Source organism: Helianthus annuus, chromosome 12 (assembly GCF_002127325.2).
Source record: "Helianthus annuus cultivar XRQ/B chromosome 12, HanXRQr2.0-SUNRISE, whole genome shotgun sequence".
NCBI lineage: Eukaryota > Viridiplantae > Streptophyta > Magnoliopsida > Asterales > Asteraceae > Helianthus > Helianthus annuus.
In genome coordinates this window covers 6,954,344-6,971,600 of record NC_035444.2, presented here as the reverse complement: position 1 = coordinate 6,971,600, position 17,257 = coordinate 6,954,344, and the positions used below count along the sequence as shown (strand labels likewise).

The 17,257-nt window shown below is 37.9% G+C and overlaps 2 protein-coding genes across 2 annotated transcripts; both read left to right on the top strand.

The window, feature by feature from the left end:
* Positions 1–11,793: 11,793 nt before the first annotated feature.
* Positions 11,794–14,775, top strand: LOC110893966 (shikimate O-hydroxycinnamoyltransferase). Its single transcript, XM_022141129.2, has 2 exons — positions 11,794–12,306; positions 13,776–14,775. Exons 1-2 carry the CDS (start codon positions 11,863–11,865, stop codon positions 14,661–14,663), a joined length of 1,332 nt encoding a protein of 443 aa, XP_021996821.1. The 5' UTR covers positions 11,794–11,862; the 3' UTR covers positions 14,664–14,775.
* A 449-nt stretch (positions 14,776–15,224) lies between these two features.
* LOC110892357 lies at positions 15,225–15,701 on the top strand. The gene has a single exon (XM_022139524.1). It carries the CDS (start codon positions 15,225–15,227, stop codon positions 15,699–15,701), a length of 477 nt encoding a protein of 158 aa, XP_021995216.1.
* The last annotated feature ends 1,556 nt before the right edge of the window (positions 15,702–17,257 follow it).

Sequence of the window (17,257 nt, the reverse complement as noted above, 5' to 3'; positions counted from 1 at the left end):
TCTTGTATAAAGCTGAAGTTGAGAATCAACTCAACAAGAAAATAAAACGTGTGAGAAGTGATAGAGGAGGTGAATATGTTTCACCATTTGGGGAATTATGTGCAAAAAGTGGCATAATACACGAGTGTACCCCTCCTTATACACCCCAATCCAATGGCATCGCGGAGCGAAAGAATCGTACACTAAAAGAAATGATGAATGCCATGTTGATAAGTTCTGGGATGAGCCAGGACATGTGGGGGGAGGCCATTTTGTCGGCTAATTTTTTGTTAAATAAAATACCTTTCAAGAATAAGGACATAACACCTCATGAGTTGTGGTGGGGACAGAAATCATCCTATAAATACTTGAAAGTGTGGGGGTGCCTGGCTAAGGTGATTGTTACACCCCCTAAGGCACTTAGAATAGGCCCAAAAACTGTTGATTGTATTTTCATTGGATATGCCAAAAACGGTAGCTCACATCGTTTTCTTGTACATGAATCCAAGAATCCTGATGTGCACAAGGACTCTATCATAGAGACAAGGCCAGGAAATGTGACATACTTTGAAGAAGAGTTTCCATTGTTAGTACAAACTCATGCGAGTTCTTCAACAACCAATCATGCAAGTTCATCAACAATGGTTGATGAGACTATTCGAGAGGAAACTTAAGAACAATTAGAGGTTGAAGAGGGTGAGCCAAGAAGAAGTAAAAGGCAAAGGACTGAGAAATCCTTTGGGCCTGACTTTCTTACATTCATGGTTGAGAGTGAGCCTCAAACCTATCGAGAAGCAGTTACCTCTTCAGATGGACCTCAATGGAAAGAAGCCATCAAGAGTGAAATTGATTCTATCTTGCAGAATCATACTTGGGAGCTAGTAGATCTTCCACCAGGGTGCAAGCCACTTGGATATCGATGGATATTCAAGAAAAAGATGAAAGTTGATGGCTCTGTCGACAAGTACAAGGCAAGGCTTGTGATCAAAGGGTTTAGACAAAAGGAAGGTCTTGACTATTTTGACACATACTCGCCTGTGACCAGAATAACCTCAATTAGATTTGTGCTTGCATTTGCAGCTTTGAGAAATTTGGAAATACATCAAATGGATGTAAAAACTGCATTTCTCACTGGGGAATTAGAGGAAGAGATTTACATGGAGCAACCAGAGGGTTTTTCTGCTCCTGGCCAAGAGGGCAAAGTGTGTAAACTCGTCAAGTCATTATATGGCTTGAAGCAAGCTCCAAAACAATGGCATCAAAAATTTGACCAAGTTATGCTTAACAGTGGTTTCAAAATAAATGAATGCGACAAATGTGTCTATGTGAAAGACACTTCTAAGGGTTATGTGATTTTATGCCTTTATGTAGATGATATGCTTATCATTGGGAGTGATGATAAGATGATCAGATCTACTAAAGACATGTTGAAAGCGAGATTTGACATGAAAGACATGGGTCTAGCTGATGTGATTCTTGGAGTAAAGATCATTAGAACCCAGACTGGTTTGGTGCTAAGTCAATCTCATTATGTGGATAAGATTCTTGAGAAGTTCAATCCCGGGGACACGAGTGTAGCTCAAACTCCAATTGATACCTCTCAACATTTGTCAAAAAAATAGAGGCGAGAGTGTTGCTCAATTGGAATACTCAAGGATCATTGGCAGTCTTATGTATCTCATGTCATGTACTCGACCAGACTTAGCATATGCTGTGAGTAGGCTAAGTAGATATACTAGTAATCCTAGTTCAGATCACTGGAAGGGTATGACAAGATTGTTAAGGTATTTGAGATACACGAGAAATTATGGACTGCATTATGGCCAAAATCCAGCTGTTGTGGAAGGATTCAGTGATGCCAACTGGATATCCGATACAAAAGATTCTAGATCTACAAGTGGTTATGTATTTACCCTTGGAGGAGCAGCTATATCTTGGAAGTCGTCCAAACAAACTCTTATAGCTAGATCCACGATGGAATCTGAGTTTATTGCGTTAGATAAAGCTGGAGAAGAGGCAGAATGGTTGCGTCAATTCTTGGAATATGTTCCAAGATGGCCTAAGCCTTTGACTGCTATTTGCATACATTGTGATTGCCAATCAACTATTTGTAGAGCTCAAAGTGCAATGTATAATGGCAGATCAAGACACATGCGACGTCGGCATAACACGATACGACAACTACTCTCAATTGGAGTTATCACGATTGACTATGTGAGGTCAAAGGATAACATTGCGGATCCGCTTACAAAAGGCTTAAGCAGAGAGGTAGTACATAAGTCGTCGATTGGAATGGGACTAAAGCCCTTGGAGTAAGTTTGTACAACGGAAAACCTAACCTAGAAATATTGGAGATCCCATGATCTAGGTTCAATGGGACCACCTAACTGTACGAACTGAGGTCACTGTGGGGGAGTACCTCAACATACAAAGGGAGTTACAAACTTCCTAGTCCATTCCTACTTAAATTCAGTGATATCAAGAAAGGTTAAGCATATGGCTTTTAATGATTTGTAAATCACCTATGTTAGAGAGAAGTGGGGTCGCTTTGAATGGAATTGGGGGCACAATTCCTAGAGCTCTCGCAAAACCAGGATGGTGTTCCATGACCATAACGGACACAACTATGAGGGGTTAGCCAGACCAGGAAGAGTAATGTGTGATGTGTAATAACGTCTACGTAAAAAGGGGTTGGTTCAAGGACATCGCGTCTACTAACCGCTAGGAGACTAAGTATATGTCACAAAGGAGGGTTCAAAGGGAAAGCTACCTATCCTGCATTACTTAACCGCTGAAATTTTACCATGACACTTGATGTATGGGACGATCTCCATTCATGTGTGGGATTGTTGGGAATTTTATAAATAATATTATATTATGAGTTAATATAATGATTATTTAATAATTAAGCCAAGATGAATGAGAGATCTTGTGCATTAAGTTTGTGTGTTGGAACCATAAACATGTGGGAAATTGAGCTTGTCCCACATAGGTGGAGAGATAAATCTTTTGTGGATTTATAATTAGAATTCTCTACACGAAAGTATTCTTGTATGACAACTCACACCCAGTGGTAGCCAGGAGGGTGCGAAGCACCCGCCCGCGCCCGCGCCCGCGCCCACGCCCACGCCCGGGCACGGGACGAGGGCGATGGGCGCAATGTGGCACACTTTGCACTTCGCACGCTCGCATCGCCGCTTGGAGCCGCCTTTACTATTTTTTAGATGTGTCTTGGTTCGTGTGGCTTGAGCAAGTGGTCTGGTGACTGTTTAGATTCCTACTGGTTAAGGTGAATTAAGTTCTCATTGAATATGAGACATAATTTTTTTTGAATTCAGTATTCAATATGACCTTCATTGTCATTGAATTCGTTATTGAATTTTGTATTCAATATAACATTTCAGTTAGAATTCTAAACAGTAATATATACAAGTTGTGTGCTTTGTCTAAGATACACTGAAAATTACACATTCGTATGGTTCATAGTACACACAGAGAATTTCCTAACTTCGAATCCCTGAGAACTCTTGTTTCAGGTATTTTTTTCAGGTGCTAGGCTAATCCCGGCAGTACAATCTGCTTAGGCTGTTGTACCCTGGGAAACAGACGGGTTCACCTGGGTGGCCCGAAATCTGTTTTAAGGGAAGCGTGATCTTCACGTGCCTCAGTCACCATTGGTTTTTTCGTTTTATTCCTTATTTTTCTTTGTAACCTGTTCTTACTTTAATTCAATTTCTTGTATTGTAATTTCTTTCTGTTTAGATCTGTTCTTCTTTATGTATTGTAATCAGACTGTTTATTAATAAAAATTGTTATTTTATTTATTTTGTGAACGGTTTCCTACAAAAAAGGCATATGTGTTAGTTTTTTATTATGAATGAAAAATTTAGAGAAATATCTCAAATCTTGCTTCTTGCTAATTTCTTTTGGGTTTGATCCACTCAACGGATTATCTATCAACCGATTACGAATGGAACGAGTCGTTGGATCGAATCATATCAACGATTGCTGAGATGATCGATCTTCTCAAAAACGAGTCCCGGAGATGGGCAACTTCACCCATTTTTTCTACACTTCCCCACCCGTTTAATTAAATTACATGAGATTCTTTATCTTTATTTCTACCTTACTTGTAAATACTTATTTTATTATTTTTTTAATTTTATAAACCCACAAAGATAAATTTTAGAGATGAATAGTGAATCTTAATATTTAGAGAACTAGTGTGGTTTATTTAAACCAAGCTCAAATTGATAACTCATTGAAGTGATAAGGACGTGAGACGTATTAGACTAGTCAGTACATCAAATTGTTCCAATACTATGTTTTCTAAGAAAACCTCAAATACAATTCAGAGAAGATATCAATCACTCATGATCCTCGTAATACGAGATCGGCAAACAAGCCTCCGGTGCTTGTTCGCCGTGAATTCTAAATATGGCAGTGAAGGATGTGTCACCACTTATCTCGGTAGAACATTGGTTACTGGAGGTCGGTGGTTTATGGTGCTATTTCTATTAAAAGCTTTGTTAAAATCACTACTTGGCTTCTTATTTTCAAAACTTTTTACACAACTATTTTCAATGGCTTCGAAATCAAACATGAGCTCCTCCTCCATGCCTGCTACAACCTCTGTTACAACCGGTTCGGTGCTTCCACCACCTCCACAAATCCAAGCTTCTTCACAAGTTCAAGCTCCTCCAACGAGGGTTGAAACTCAAATATCCCGAGACACTCTTCCTGCCCAAAATGTCCACAGATCTGGTGTCCCTGGGAGAACTCCTATTATGGCTTCTAATGATGAAATTCTAACTTTGTTTGGTAGTATACAGGTTCAGATGAAGCAACAATAGGAGACTAACCAGATAATATTGAAAGAAATACAACTCTTGAAGTCCAACTCCAAGAGACCTGCTGAGGATGTTGTCACCCCCTTGCAACCTAGGAATACTGGGGATAATCAGGGCAATGTCGTACCAAGCCGTTCCCAGAGCAATGCTCCTGAGATACCCTCAAGAGCCAGGATATCAACTGTGAGGGGCCCAGGATATGGCCAGAATCATCAGACTGGTAACTTATCTAATAATGTTAATACTCTTGCTACTAACAATCTTGGATCTTCGCAGGATACAGGTGTGACGTCGGCACTCTCCAGAGAGCTTCAGAAGCTGAAGGATATGATATCGAGGGTACCTGGGGTGGTACAGCCCATATCGGAAGTATCCCAGGATGGTCACAGGATATCCCGGTTTGCATATCCTATCTGTGATGCTGAAATCCCAAAAAGATTCCAAACTCCCAATATGAAGCTTTATGACGGGACCACGGATCCTGGGGAACATATTGCCCAGTATAGGGAGAGAGGATGGAGATTAACCCTATTCTGTCGGATCTTAAGGAAGCATGCCTCTGCAAGGGCTTCGGCTCTACCCTAACAGGATCAGCCTTGAAGTGGTTCTTAAACGTTCCACCTCATTCAATTACATCATTTGCTCATTTAGTTAATTTGTTTAACAGTCAGTTTTCTTGCAGTATAAGCTTTGAAAAACTAACAAGTGACCTCTATAGGATAACACAAGGGCCTCACGAACCCTAAGGGATTACTTGAACAAGTTCAACAGGGAATCCTTGGATATCCCACACCTTGATGTTGCTACAGCTGTACAAGTATTCAAGATGGGATTACAAAAAGGATTCCCAATTTTATCAGGATCTTGTGATGAATCCTTGCAGGAACTTGGACGAAGCTCAGAACAGGGCTTTGAGATATATCAGGCTTGAAGATGACAAGAAAATGCAATAGAGGATGAATGCATCCTCGACATACGAATCAACAAACAGGAAATCGGAATCCTCGTATAAACCATATCGCTCTAGGCCGTATGGTGAAAACGACAGCAAGAAAGTGAATGATGTCGAGGATGAAGATGGCGAAGAATATCCTAAATTATCAGAATATCCACAATATGTGCATAAGTCTTTGATGATCATCAGGTCTCGTTTGACCAATGCTTCCACTGTCAAAATCCTCCTTTTATTGCTCGCCAAACGAACAAATTCACCTTTGGAACAACCCATTTATTCCAATTAAAAGTCATTGTTTGTTGTGTTTTGCCACTATTCCTTCTTAGTTCCCATTTGACATGTTTAACTGAAAAAATGTACCTCAAAGTCATTTTCCCCTTACCTATTTATCGCTTGTTTCTTTCATCTCTTGTTGATGTAATATGGCCGCTAGCTATGCATACTCATCCTTCTCAGTATTCAAACTTTGCAACCTCACCCAACCCAACCCCAATCCAATATGATCGATCCGCTTAACTTCTTATAACACTCATTTATTGAACTACACCGTTCTTTAATATTTAAAATATCTTTTCTGAAAAAGCACTTCATCCTTTTCTCTATTTTCCTACCCCATCTCTAATTTCTAAAAATAGCTATAGTGAAGCTACATTTATAAAAAAGCCATTATTCGTCTCCGTATAATATTCAACCACCATCTTCTCCAGCTCAACTTTAGGCGCCATCAACTACACCGTTCTTCCATTTTTATCATTCTCATCATAGTTCACTCTTCAAATTCAAAACCCTAAATCCTTCACAGACTAAGGTGGTGTTTGTTTTTTGGCCAAAAGCTCTTCTGAGCACTTATGTCTGCATCGCGCAGACGCGCGCAGACATAAGGGTCCTGCAGCTTGTTTGTTTTCTTGAAGATCTGCAGAGTTTTTACCTCTGCCTCACCTCTTCCCCAAGCAGATCCTTCCCCATGTATTCAAACCTCTGCCAACTCCTTCTCCCTCTCTCCCTCTTCAAAACATCCATCTGCTCCAAAACCCTAGCTCCACCTCCACCTCCGACACCACCTCCACCTCCGCCACCACCTCCACCTCGACCTGCCGACACCACCTCCGCCACCACCTCCGCCACCACCTCCGCCACCACCTCCACCACCACATCTCAGCCACTACCTCCACCACCACCATCGTCAAAACCCACCACCACCAAACCCATCATATAAAACAAAACCCAGATCGGTGAGAGAGAGACCGTAGAGAGAGAGAGAGAGATCGGTGAGAGAGAGAGAGAGAGAGACCGTACAGAGAGAGCTCGGTGAGAGAGAGAGAGAGAGAGAGAGAGATCGGTGAGAGAGAGAGACCGTAGAGAGAGAGAGAGAGAGATCGGTGAGAAAGAGAGAGACTGTAGAGAGAGAGAGGCGGTAGTGTGATGGCGGTGGTGTGATGGCGGTGGTGTGATGGCGGAGGTGGTGCGGTGGTGGTGGTGCTATGGACGGTGGTGGTGACAGATTGTAGAGAGAGAGAGAGAGTTCAAGGCAGAGAGAGAGAGAGAACTGTTTTGTGTGTTGTGTGTGTGAAGTGGTTTTTGTAGAAAAAAAACAAACCCTCTTCTCCTTGCAGACTGCAGACATTTGGTCCACCTCTTCTCCTGCAGATGCCTGCAGATGTGATCCGCAGACTGCAGACCTTTTACCTCTAAAAAAACAAACAACACCTAAGTCTCTCTGTGATTTTCGTAATCAAAGTTCCGCGGTATTATACTATAAAATCAATTAAGTTAAGCTTTGTTTGTTCTGTAACAACGTCGTACACTCTGCTAATGCTCTACTCATCAAGTATAATTACTCTCAGATATGTGACAACTGCTGTTCCGATGCCGCTTCCATCTCCTGTTCCACCGACAACCTCTTGCTCTGCTTGCAACCACAATTTCCACACTGACTCATGGGTTTCCTCCTACCACAATCGTTTTTCCTTCGATGAGGTCTTAGGTTGCTCTTCGATTTGGGGATTCATTGTAAAACTTTCAACTTTGAATGGTAATCTATGTGAAAGTAAGTATTCTACTACGATTTTCAAGATTTAATGACGATATGAGAAAACTCCATGTTATGATGAGGAAATACGTAATTCATAGATTCCATCTTTCTAGATGCTAATCAACAATGCTTATTAGATTTCCCCATGTTGCAATGCTTCTACTATTACTTCAATGATGTCCAAAATTGATACTTGGTTCAATCCCGATTGTGATTCAAGCAACCTATAAACTTGATTATCTCCGTTTTTAAGTAGTGATTTGTGCATGTGATAAGTTTTGTGGCTACGTCATACACAACACCAATAATTTAGCAAAGAAAATGGTACTAAATGTGACCCAGTGACCTCTCATGTTGTTGGTCCACACTTAGCTTTCCAGCCTATTCTTTTATGAATGTACATTTTACACATATTATGGTAGTTATGACCCACTGACTTCTTGTATTGTTGTGCCTAATGTTTGCATTTGATTTGAGTGTTAAAGTTTTATGTTTGTTGCATTATCTGGTAACAGAAATGACAAGTTTGTTGCTTTAAATTGCTAAAGAGAAAAATAAATATGCATGAAATTATTGTGTTTGATTTAAGTTAATATATGAGTAACAATGGCTAATGTTATACATATTATATGAGTTTTTTGTTGCCATTTTAGTATCTCAAATCATATATTATATCATCGTACTTAATTTACAGTCCTTTTATTTTTGTTTAACATGAACCTTTTAAATTATCTTGTTAGATCAATGGGAGTAAAATAGCATGTCTAGTATTATATATAATCAAGTCATGATGAATCGGTTTCCTTTTCTTTCTAATTTGGTTGACTATGAGGGGCTTTTTTTTTTTTTTTGTTAAAGTAAACGAAGATGTTTACAAAATACTCGAATAACCCAACTTGATTAACCTGAAATCAGAAAAAATACCCGATCAACACCCATAAACTAGTAGTGTGAAGAAAATGATAATAAGACAAAATAGTAAGCAGTTAAAACTTAAAACTACAAATGGAATAAAAAGAAAAAAAAATATAATAAAATAAAAATTATAGAGATGTGAGAGGTTGGGTGGGCGGGCGCAACCTCTCACATCTCATTCGGAGAAAAATGTCATTTTTATGTTATAGAGATGAACAGGGACGGACCTAGGTAGAGGGTTGGGTGGGCGGGCGCAACCCTAGAAAAATATTTTTTAGTGTATTTTATAGGGTAAATTCCTGATCGCACCCATTCAAAATTTGTTTAAATCCTTCATTCACACCCCTAGAAAATAATTCTTGGATCCGTCATTGAAGATAAAGATGATGAATGGGATGTGAATACTCTCGTAATGGTTTACATATCCTTCTTTAGTGATTTTATCTTTTACCTTGTAAAATTGCTTCTTCTTCATTGACCAAGAAATAATCATTTGTAGAAGAACATATAGACACACACGCCAAATCATAATATAACTGATAAATACAAACAACATGGTGATGAGATGACACATAATTTTCTAGAAAAAAAAATATGTATACCTATATTGAGGCGTGTTATAATAATTACACATATGTCAAATTGTCATATGACATTGGGAACATTAAAAATGAAGAAGAGATAAACCGGGGGAAATAACAAACATAGTATACCACCGTTAATATATAGCGTAATATGTGACTTCATATATTATCATACAACCGTTGTTCTAGTACATCGTTTTGCCCCTAGTTTGCATGATAAATGGTTAAGAAGGTTTTTAAGCAACTAGTGAGATTTTCCACGCTACGCGGCAGAAATTCAATCAGTATTAGTTTAGCTCGCTACAGTTCGACACTCGCTGTAGCAGCCTACAGAAAAAAAAAATCTAAAATTGTCACAAATCTTAATCCGCTATAAGAGGGTGAAAGCTAATTTCTTTTAACTAATTTATTTTTTCGTCTAAACTGTTGGTAAACCTAGCAAAGTGTTTGATTAATGCAAAAATCGTAGAAAAAAAATTGTAGAAAAAATAAATGAGTATAGTCCAAGCTCATCAATCAGATGAAAACACCAACTAGAATTCCTTAAAAAATACAAATTCAAAAAGTCAAAGCTAAAATCAAAAGATAAGAAAAACATTGTCGTCGAAATTCAAAAGTACAAAACTCTATTGTAGATAACAAATGTTTTATACATATAATATAATTATATCAAAAACAATATGTAATCAGTAAACATGCTTCAACAGGAAAATTCCGATGCAATACATATATACAAGGTTATCATAGAGTTTATGCACAATGTGTTATTAACTCAATTTCAAAACAGAATTATTAAGAAATACAATAAACGGTATCATACTAAGCGTACCAATAGCAAACCACGTTTATTATAATAGCGTTACTGCGTTAGTAGCAACAGAAAGCGGTGTAGTTGAGAAGAAAAATGAACTAGATTTAGAATACACAAACAAAATAAACCATGAAGCCTATATACACAAACACGAACAACACATAAGTGTAGTAAGCGTAAAAACCGAGAGTCATATTTGCTGATGTCTATAAATTCATTTCCAAATTATATACCGGTTCAAAATATGTTACACGTAAAGTTGAGTTGTTATGTTTTGAATGCTAATGTGAAACTAATAACTTTCAATATTATAGCTAATGTGAACATGTTTAAGTTTAACTAATTGTGACCAACTTTGTTATATAAATGTTAAATAATCTTTTTGTAAAATCGGAATTACCTTCTACACGTATAATACTTGGATGTACTTACAATATAAAATATTTTATCAAGAGTAAATTGCCAAAATCATCTCTAAAGTTTGGGTATGTTTGTCAATTTCATGCAAAACAACTTTTTTGTATCATATTGCTCTACACTTTTGGGATTTTTTGTCATTTTCATCAAAACGTCTAACTTTTTTTTTGTCAAAATCGTTCCTGAGATTTGAGATTTTTTATCATTTTCATCCAAATATTTGACAGAAAAAATAAAGCAAATTAGACTTTTGGATGAAAATGACAAAAAATCTCAAAAGTGAAGGACTATTTAATATAAAAAAATTGTTTTGAATGAAACTGATAAATATACCCAAACCTTATGGACGATTTTGGGTAAATTTTAATTTAATTATTTATACTATTTATTTTTGGGTGATTTTTTAATTTTTAATTTAATCCTTTATACTATTTATTTTTATACTAATTTTGTTTCTCTCTAATAACTAACGCTCGTTAGCTTAAAAAAAACTAAATATACAGTTGCGTTTAATTATTTTTTTATATTTCGTTTAAAATGGAGTTGTATTCGAAATAAAATATATATTGTTTGTATCGTAAGCTATATCGAGTGCCAGTACCTATACCGTGACAAATGAAATTGAACAAATCACTACTGGTATTTGTATTAACAGTGGCGAAGCTTGAAATTTCCGACTGGGCGTTGAAATCGTATAAACCTAAAAAAGTTAAAAAACCGGGGGGTCGAAAACGTATATACCTAAAAAAATTTATACGAAAACTACATATCGTACACTAATGAGCAAAAATTCGGGGGGTCAGGTGACCCCCCCCCCAATCCTGCGCCCCTGTGTATTAGTGTAACCAATAACGATATTCGTCTTTAATTGTTTTCGATCGATGTGATATACAACTTTATTTTTAGGTTATATCAGGCAACTTTTTTTGTAATGAGACAATTAAATAAACCATTTTTATGCCAAACTATACTCAATATCAATATCATAACAAACCGAGTTTTGTTTAGAATAATATATAATTTGTGCCACAAACTATACCAATTACTTCTACTGTATCGTTAACAAACTGAACCAAACTGATACCAACTGAACATTTCTCTGTATGTGATATATGATTTTATTTTTTAATTGTATACTTGTTGCAGGTATTTGAATTTATAGTGTATTTTTTTTTATTTTTATTTATAATAAAATATTTCCAGCTGGACACTGACAAACCGACCGATCCTATAAATACCCCACCGATGAATGCAAATCCTGTGCTCAAAAACCCAATTCCCTTTTCCCCTTCATTACAACCATACACCCTTATTACAATATGACCATGAAAACTGATCACAACATCAAGATGAACATCACAATAAAAAACTCAACAATCATTCCTCCATCAGAGCCCATAGCAGACGCTCCAAAGCAGCTATGGACCTCTAACTTGGATCTTGTTGTTGGAAGAATTCATATTTTAACCGTTTACTTCTACAGGCCGAACGGGTCGTCCAACTTTTTCGACTCGAATGTTATGAAAAAGGCGCTTGCGGATGTGCTCGTGCCGTTTTATCCGATGGCTGGGCGGTTGGGAAGAGATGAGAGTGGTAGGATTGTTATTAATTGTAATGGTGAAGGAGTTTTGTTCGTTGAGGCCGAAACGGATGCGTGTTTGGATGATTTCGGAGAGTTTACTCCGTCGCCGGAGTTTCAGATGCTGACGCCCAGCGTTGATTACTCCGGCGACATTTCTTCGTACCCGTTGTTTTTCGCACAGGTACTGTACTGAAATTTAGTTAAAACCAAAACCGAATACTTATTGTATGTATATGTTTGGTCGGTACATAGAAGTCATGAACATTAAACTAAATTTAGAGTAAAGTACACGAAGATTAATCAAAATTTTAGATTTAGTCCCTATATTTTTTTTTCAAAAGTACACTGATGGTCTCTGTAGTTGGCATTTTGTAACGTATTTAGTCTCTAACTTTTGCCAAAAGTACACAAATGGTCCTTGTAGCTTTTACTTTGTAACACAATTAGTCCTCAGTGTTTAATGACTAAATACGTTACAAGGTACATACCACAGAGAGTTAGAGACCATCCATGTACTTTTAGCAAAAGTTGATGACTGAATGCGTTACAAATACAAACCACAAGGTCCATCCGTGTACTTTAAAAAAAACTAAGGACTAAATCCAAAATTTTGGTTAACCACAACAACTTCACCACAGCAACTTCCATGTACTTTACTCTAAATTTAAAACCGAATAACATATGGTATATGTTTAATGCCGGTACTAGAATATTATCAATATTGAAATTAAGCTAAATTTAAAACAAAATACCATATCATATATGTTTAATATCGGTATAGTATTGGTATTCTGTCCGAAATTTCTGATACATACTATCAAGTAAAATTGTTACTAAGACGTGTTTAATACATAGCCAAATTTATGTTGGCAAATGTAATAAGAGTCAGAAAGAGATTGGGGTAAGCAGTTACGTAACCGTCTTAAATGTCACACTTAAAAATATAGATACAAATGCATTATGTGATTCTTGCAATTATTTTCTAAAAAATATTATGTATTTGTCAAAATCTAATTCTTATTTGCCAAAAAGACAATGTTAAGTATTTTAGTCTTTCTTTACATGTGAGGCTGCTATATGCACATTTAATTTCTATTATATTATGTGGTCCAAAAGCTTTTATCATGTTGTGTGAATGCTCATAAAGTTTTAAAACAATCCTTAATCTTTCACCTAATATTTATTCAAACTTCCTATTTTCTCTTATTTTCCAGAACATAAATGTGTTTTACTACATATAATGCATATGGTTACATGTCATAATCCTTTTCTTGGAAGAACAATTTTATCTTTGTATAACATAATGTGGAGTCTTAGGTTGTACAAAACAATCTTATAATGCATGTGAGAGAAAGATGTCAACCATAATACACATGGTCAAGTGGGTAGGTAGTTGTTTTATCATAGTAGCAATAGCAATACTATATTGAAAAATTAATGTAAGTGGCCATCACCACCAATTAGATTAAGAGTAGGTAGGTATAGGGACTTTATATAGTAAAAAAATCATGACCACCAATTTTTAATGGAATTTGCTTATTTTGACTCTTAATTGTTGACTTTTGATTTATACCTTTTGTATATCAAATTGATCAAAAGGTACTAGAATTCACCTAAGTTGATTTATTTTGTTTTGTTTTTGTTCTCTAGGTAACTCATTTCAAATGCGGAGGAGTCGGTCTTGGTTGTGGTGTATTCCATACGTTATCAGACGGTTTATCCTCTCTCCATTTCATAAACACATGGTCTGATGTGGCTCGTGGGTTGTCCGTAGCCATCCCACCATTCATTGACCGAACACTACTACGTGCACGCAACCCACCCACCCCAACCCATGACCATGTCGAATACCACCCACCTCCCACCATGAACACCGTTGGCCGAAAATCGGGTTCTCCTTCTAAATCCTCCACCACTATGCTTAAACTCACACTAGACCAACTCAACACCCTCAAAGCTAAAGCCAAGAGCGACGGTGGCCCCAACCATAGCACATATGAGATCCTAGCGGCTCACCTATGGCGATGCGCGTGCAAGGCTCGAGGGCTCCCAGATGACCAACTGACGAAACTATACGTAGCCACAGATGGACGGTCAAGACTGAGTCCCCACCTCCCACGAGGCTACCTGGGGAACGTGGTCTTCACAGCCACCCCAGTTGCAAAATCAGGTGATCTTACATCAGGATCATTGTCGAACGCTGCAAAGCTGATTCACACCACATTAACCAAAATGGACGATGAGTATTTGAGATCGGCTATAGACTACCTCGAGTTACAACCTGACCTATCGGCTCTTATTCGTGGACCAAGTTACTTTGCTAGCCCGAACCTAAACATAAACGCCTGGACCAGACTTCCCGTACATGACGCAGATTTCGGGTGGGGTCGGCCGATTTTTATGGGGCCCGCGGTTATATTGTACGAGGGAACCATATATGTTCTACCGAGTCCAAACAACGATAGAAGTATGTCTTTGGCTGTTTGTTTAGATGCAAGTGAACAACCACTTTTTGAGAAGTACTTGTATGATATGTAATGTTTTGTAACAAACCAAGTTGTGGGCAATTTGGTTTTTGGTTTGAATTTTTATTATTATTTTTTGTTTTCTAATAATAAAAATGTAATGCTTGCGTAGAGCTCTTCATTAACTCGTGTCCAAACACGTTTGCATCTTAACTTCACCACCGTAACCCCTGGACCACAAATCACAGTATACCACTGGCACAACATGTGCAAGATGCTATATATATATTCTAAGTGTACATGTGTATAAAATACAAATCTACATCTTCTTATCCACATATGGTGATAAGTGTTGACATACAAAGCAATCTAATAATAATGTTCTTGTTAGCCGACAATTATGCCCAACCGACATCGGGCCATATCTGTGTATATTTTGTATTCCTCTAATTTAGTTAGTTGCCTTATTTATCTAGCTGTACTCCGGTATATATGTAACACATTGTGATGAATAATACCCAAGGTTTTATACTATCTTACATGGTATCACCCTAGGGTTTGTTCTCGAACACCCTGCCGTCCTTCCTTCTACTGCCGTTTTCGAACAGCCCTTTGTCACTCACAGTCAACTGTCATGACTGATAAAGAAGGTACATCTGCATCCTCGGATGCCGCCGTGCACAAGCCTCTCCATCCCGTGTATACGGTAAGTAATATTCAGCACAAAGTTCGCGTTTTAGATGGCACCAACGTATCTTATGCATCATGGGTCAAGTTGTTTACGCTTCACGCCAAAGGGTACAAGGTGCTGTGCCACATAGACGGTACACCGTCACCCGGAAAAGACACACCCGACTTTGCCGAATGGGAGAACATCGACTCCATTGTCTTACAATGGATCTATGGCACTCTCTCGGACGCTCTTCTTGTTCGGGTCTTAACCGATGAGTCCACCGCCCATGAAGCTTGGCTCCGTGTCAAACGCCTTTTTGTTAACAACAAAGGTCCACGGTCACAGGCCCTTCAACATGAATTAGCTAATACCACCCTTGCCTCCATGCCGAACCTTGAAGCGTATTGTCAAAAAATAGTGTTACATAAGATAGTATAAAACCTTGGGTATTATTCATCACAATGTGTTACATATATACCGGAGTACAGCTAGATAAATAAGGCAACTAACTAAATTAGAGGAATACAAAATATACACAGATATGGCCCGATGTCGGTTGGGCATAATTGTCGGCTAACACGCCCCCGCAGTTTGAGCCGTAGGAAGACGAAGGCATAAACTGGAGCGGAATCGTTGAAACAGATGTCGGTTGGGCATAATTGTCGGCTAACAGTTCTAAGTTTACATATTTCACTCCTTTATTTTTATATTTTTATAATAATACTGTGACGCCCCATCCCGATAACGTAACACTTTCGTCTAGAGGAATTACTTAACTATGAAAACAAAACAAATTGTCAGATTATTTCACTAAGTAAAAACTAATTCAAGAGTTTAAAGCTTAACGAAGTAAATAGAATGAAGTCTCTAATGCTTTTAATAAAATATCTCGAACAATAATGGATACTGTTGGAAGTTTGGTGTGAATGGAAAGTCTCAAGTGGTAAAACCACCTTGTCCCACATTGGTGTGGGAACAAAAGAAAAGGCAATTTATAAGGCAAAAGCTTCTCCAAGCAATTGTAGTCTTATGACATGTTTTACCACAAGTCCTACCCGCGCGTGCGCAGGGGGGGGGGTGCAAAAATTTGAGTTTCGGAGCTGGAATTTGGTTGAACTCGTGCGTGCCCGCATGTCCGCAGCTCCGAAAACCCGGGCCCGCGTGAGGCCAGTTTTTGCACAGACTCGTAACTGTTATTCTCGTTTTTAATTATGATCATTCTTTTCAGTTTCTAGACTGTTATGATTTCTTTTTAATGATCATTATGTATCAGTTTTAAAACTGATTCAATAATTGCAATAATGACCATTAGTCTGGTCTTTTAATATGCTGCAATGATGTTGAGAACACAGTTACAATTTTATGGCTATAAAACCGAACCTTTTCGTTCAGTTTAGACACACCGAAATCAACAGTCTCTTCTCTTTCTCTCTACAGCTTTCTCCAGTTTTCTTTCAGGCAAGTGTTCAAGTCCGGCAGCGCTCGGTGCTTTTTCGAACCGGCGTACCCTGGGAACAGACGGCGAATCTGTTTAAGGGAATTGTGTCAAACACAAGCCCGGTTAAATCGTTTACTGTTTCTTTTATACTTCTATTTTGCAACCTTTCTAACCACTGTTTTGATCAGTGGTTCTGTTTCATCTAGCCACTGCTTCAACCGACAGTGGTTGATCAGCGGTTAGACTGATCAGTAGTTAAGTTCATCAGTAGTTAGGCAAACTGATCAGTAGTTTATCAAACTGATCAGTGGTTTCAAGCCGTGGTTATTTTTCTAACAGATACAAGTCACAAAAGAAATCAAATTTTTAGTTTCAAGATTTCCTATCAAATAACACCTCCATATCCAAATAGATAGATACAAAGAAATGTGGCTTCAACAACCATGGGTTAGGGTTATGTATAGCGTGTACAAACAAATATCCAAAATGCACACGCATAATGCCAGACATATAATATATCGTACCTTAATGGTACACTAGATTTTTGACCCCCAAT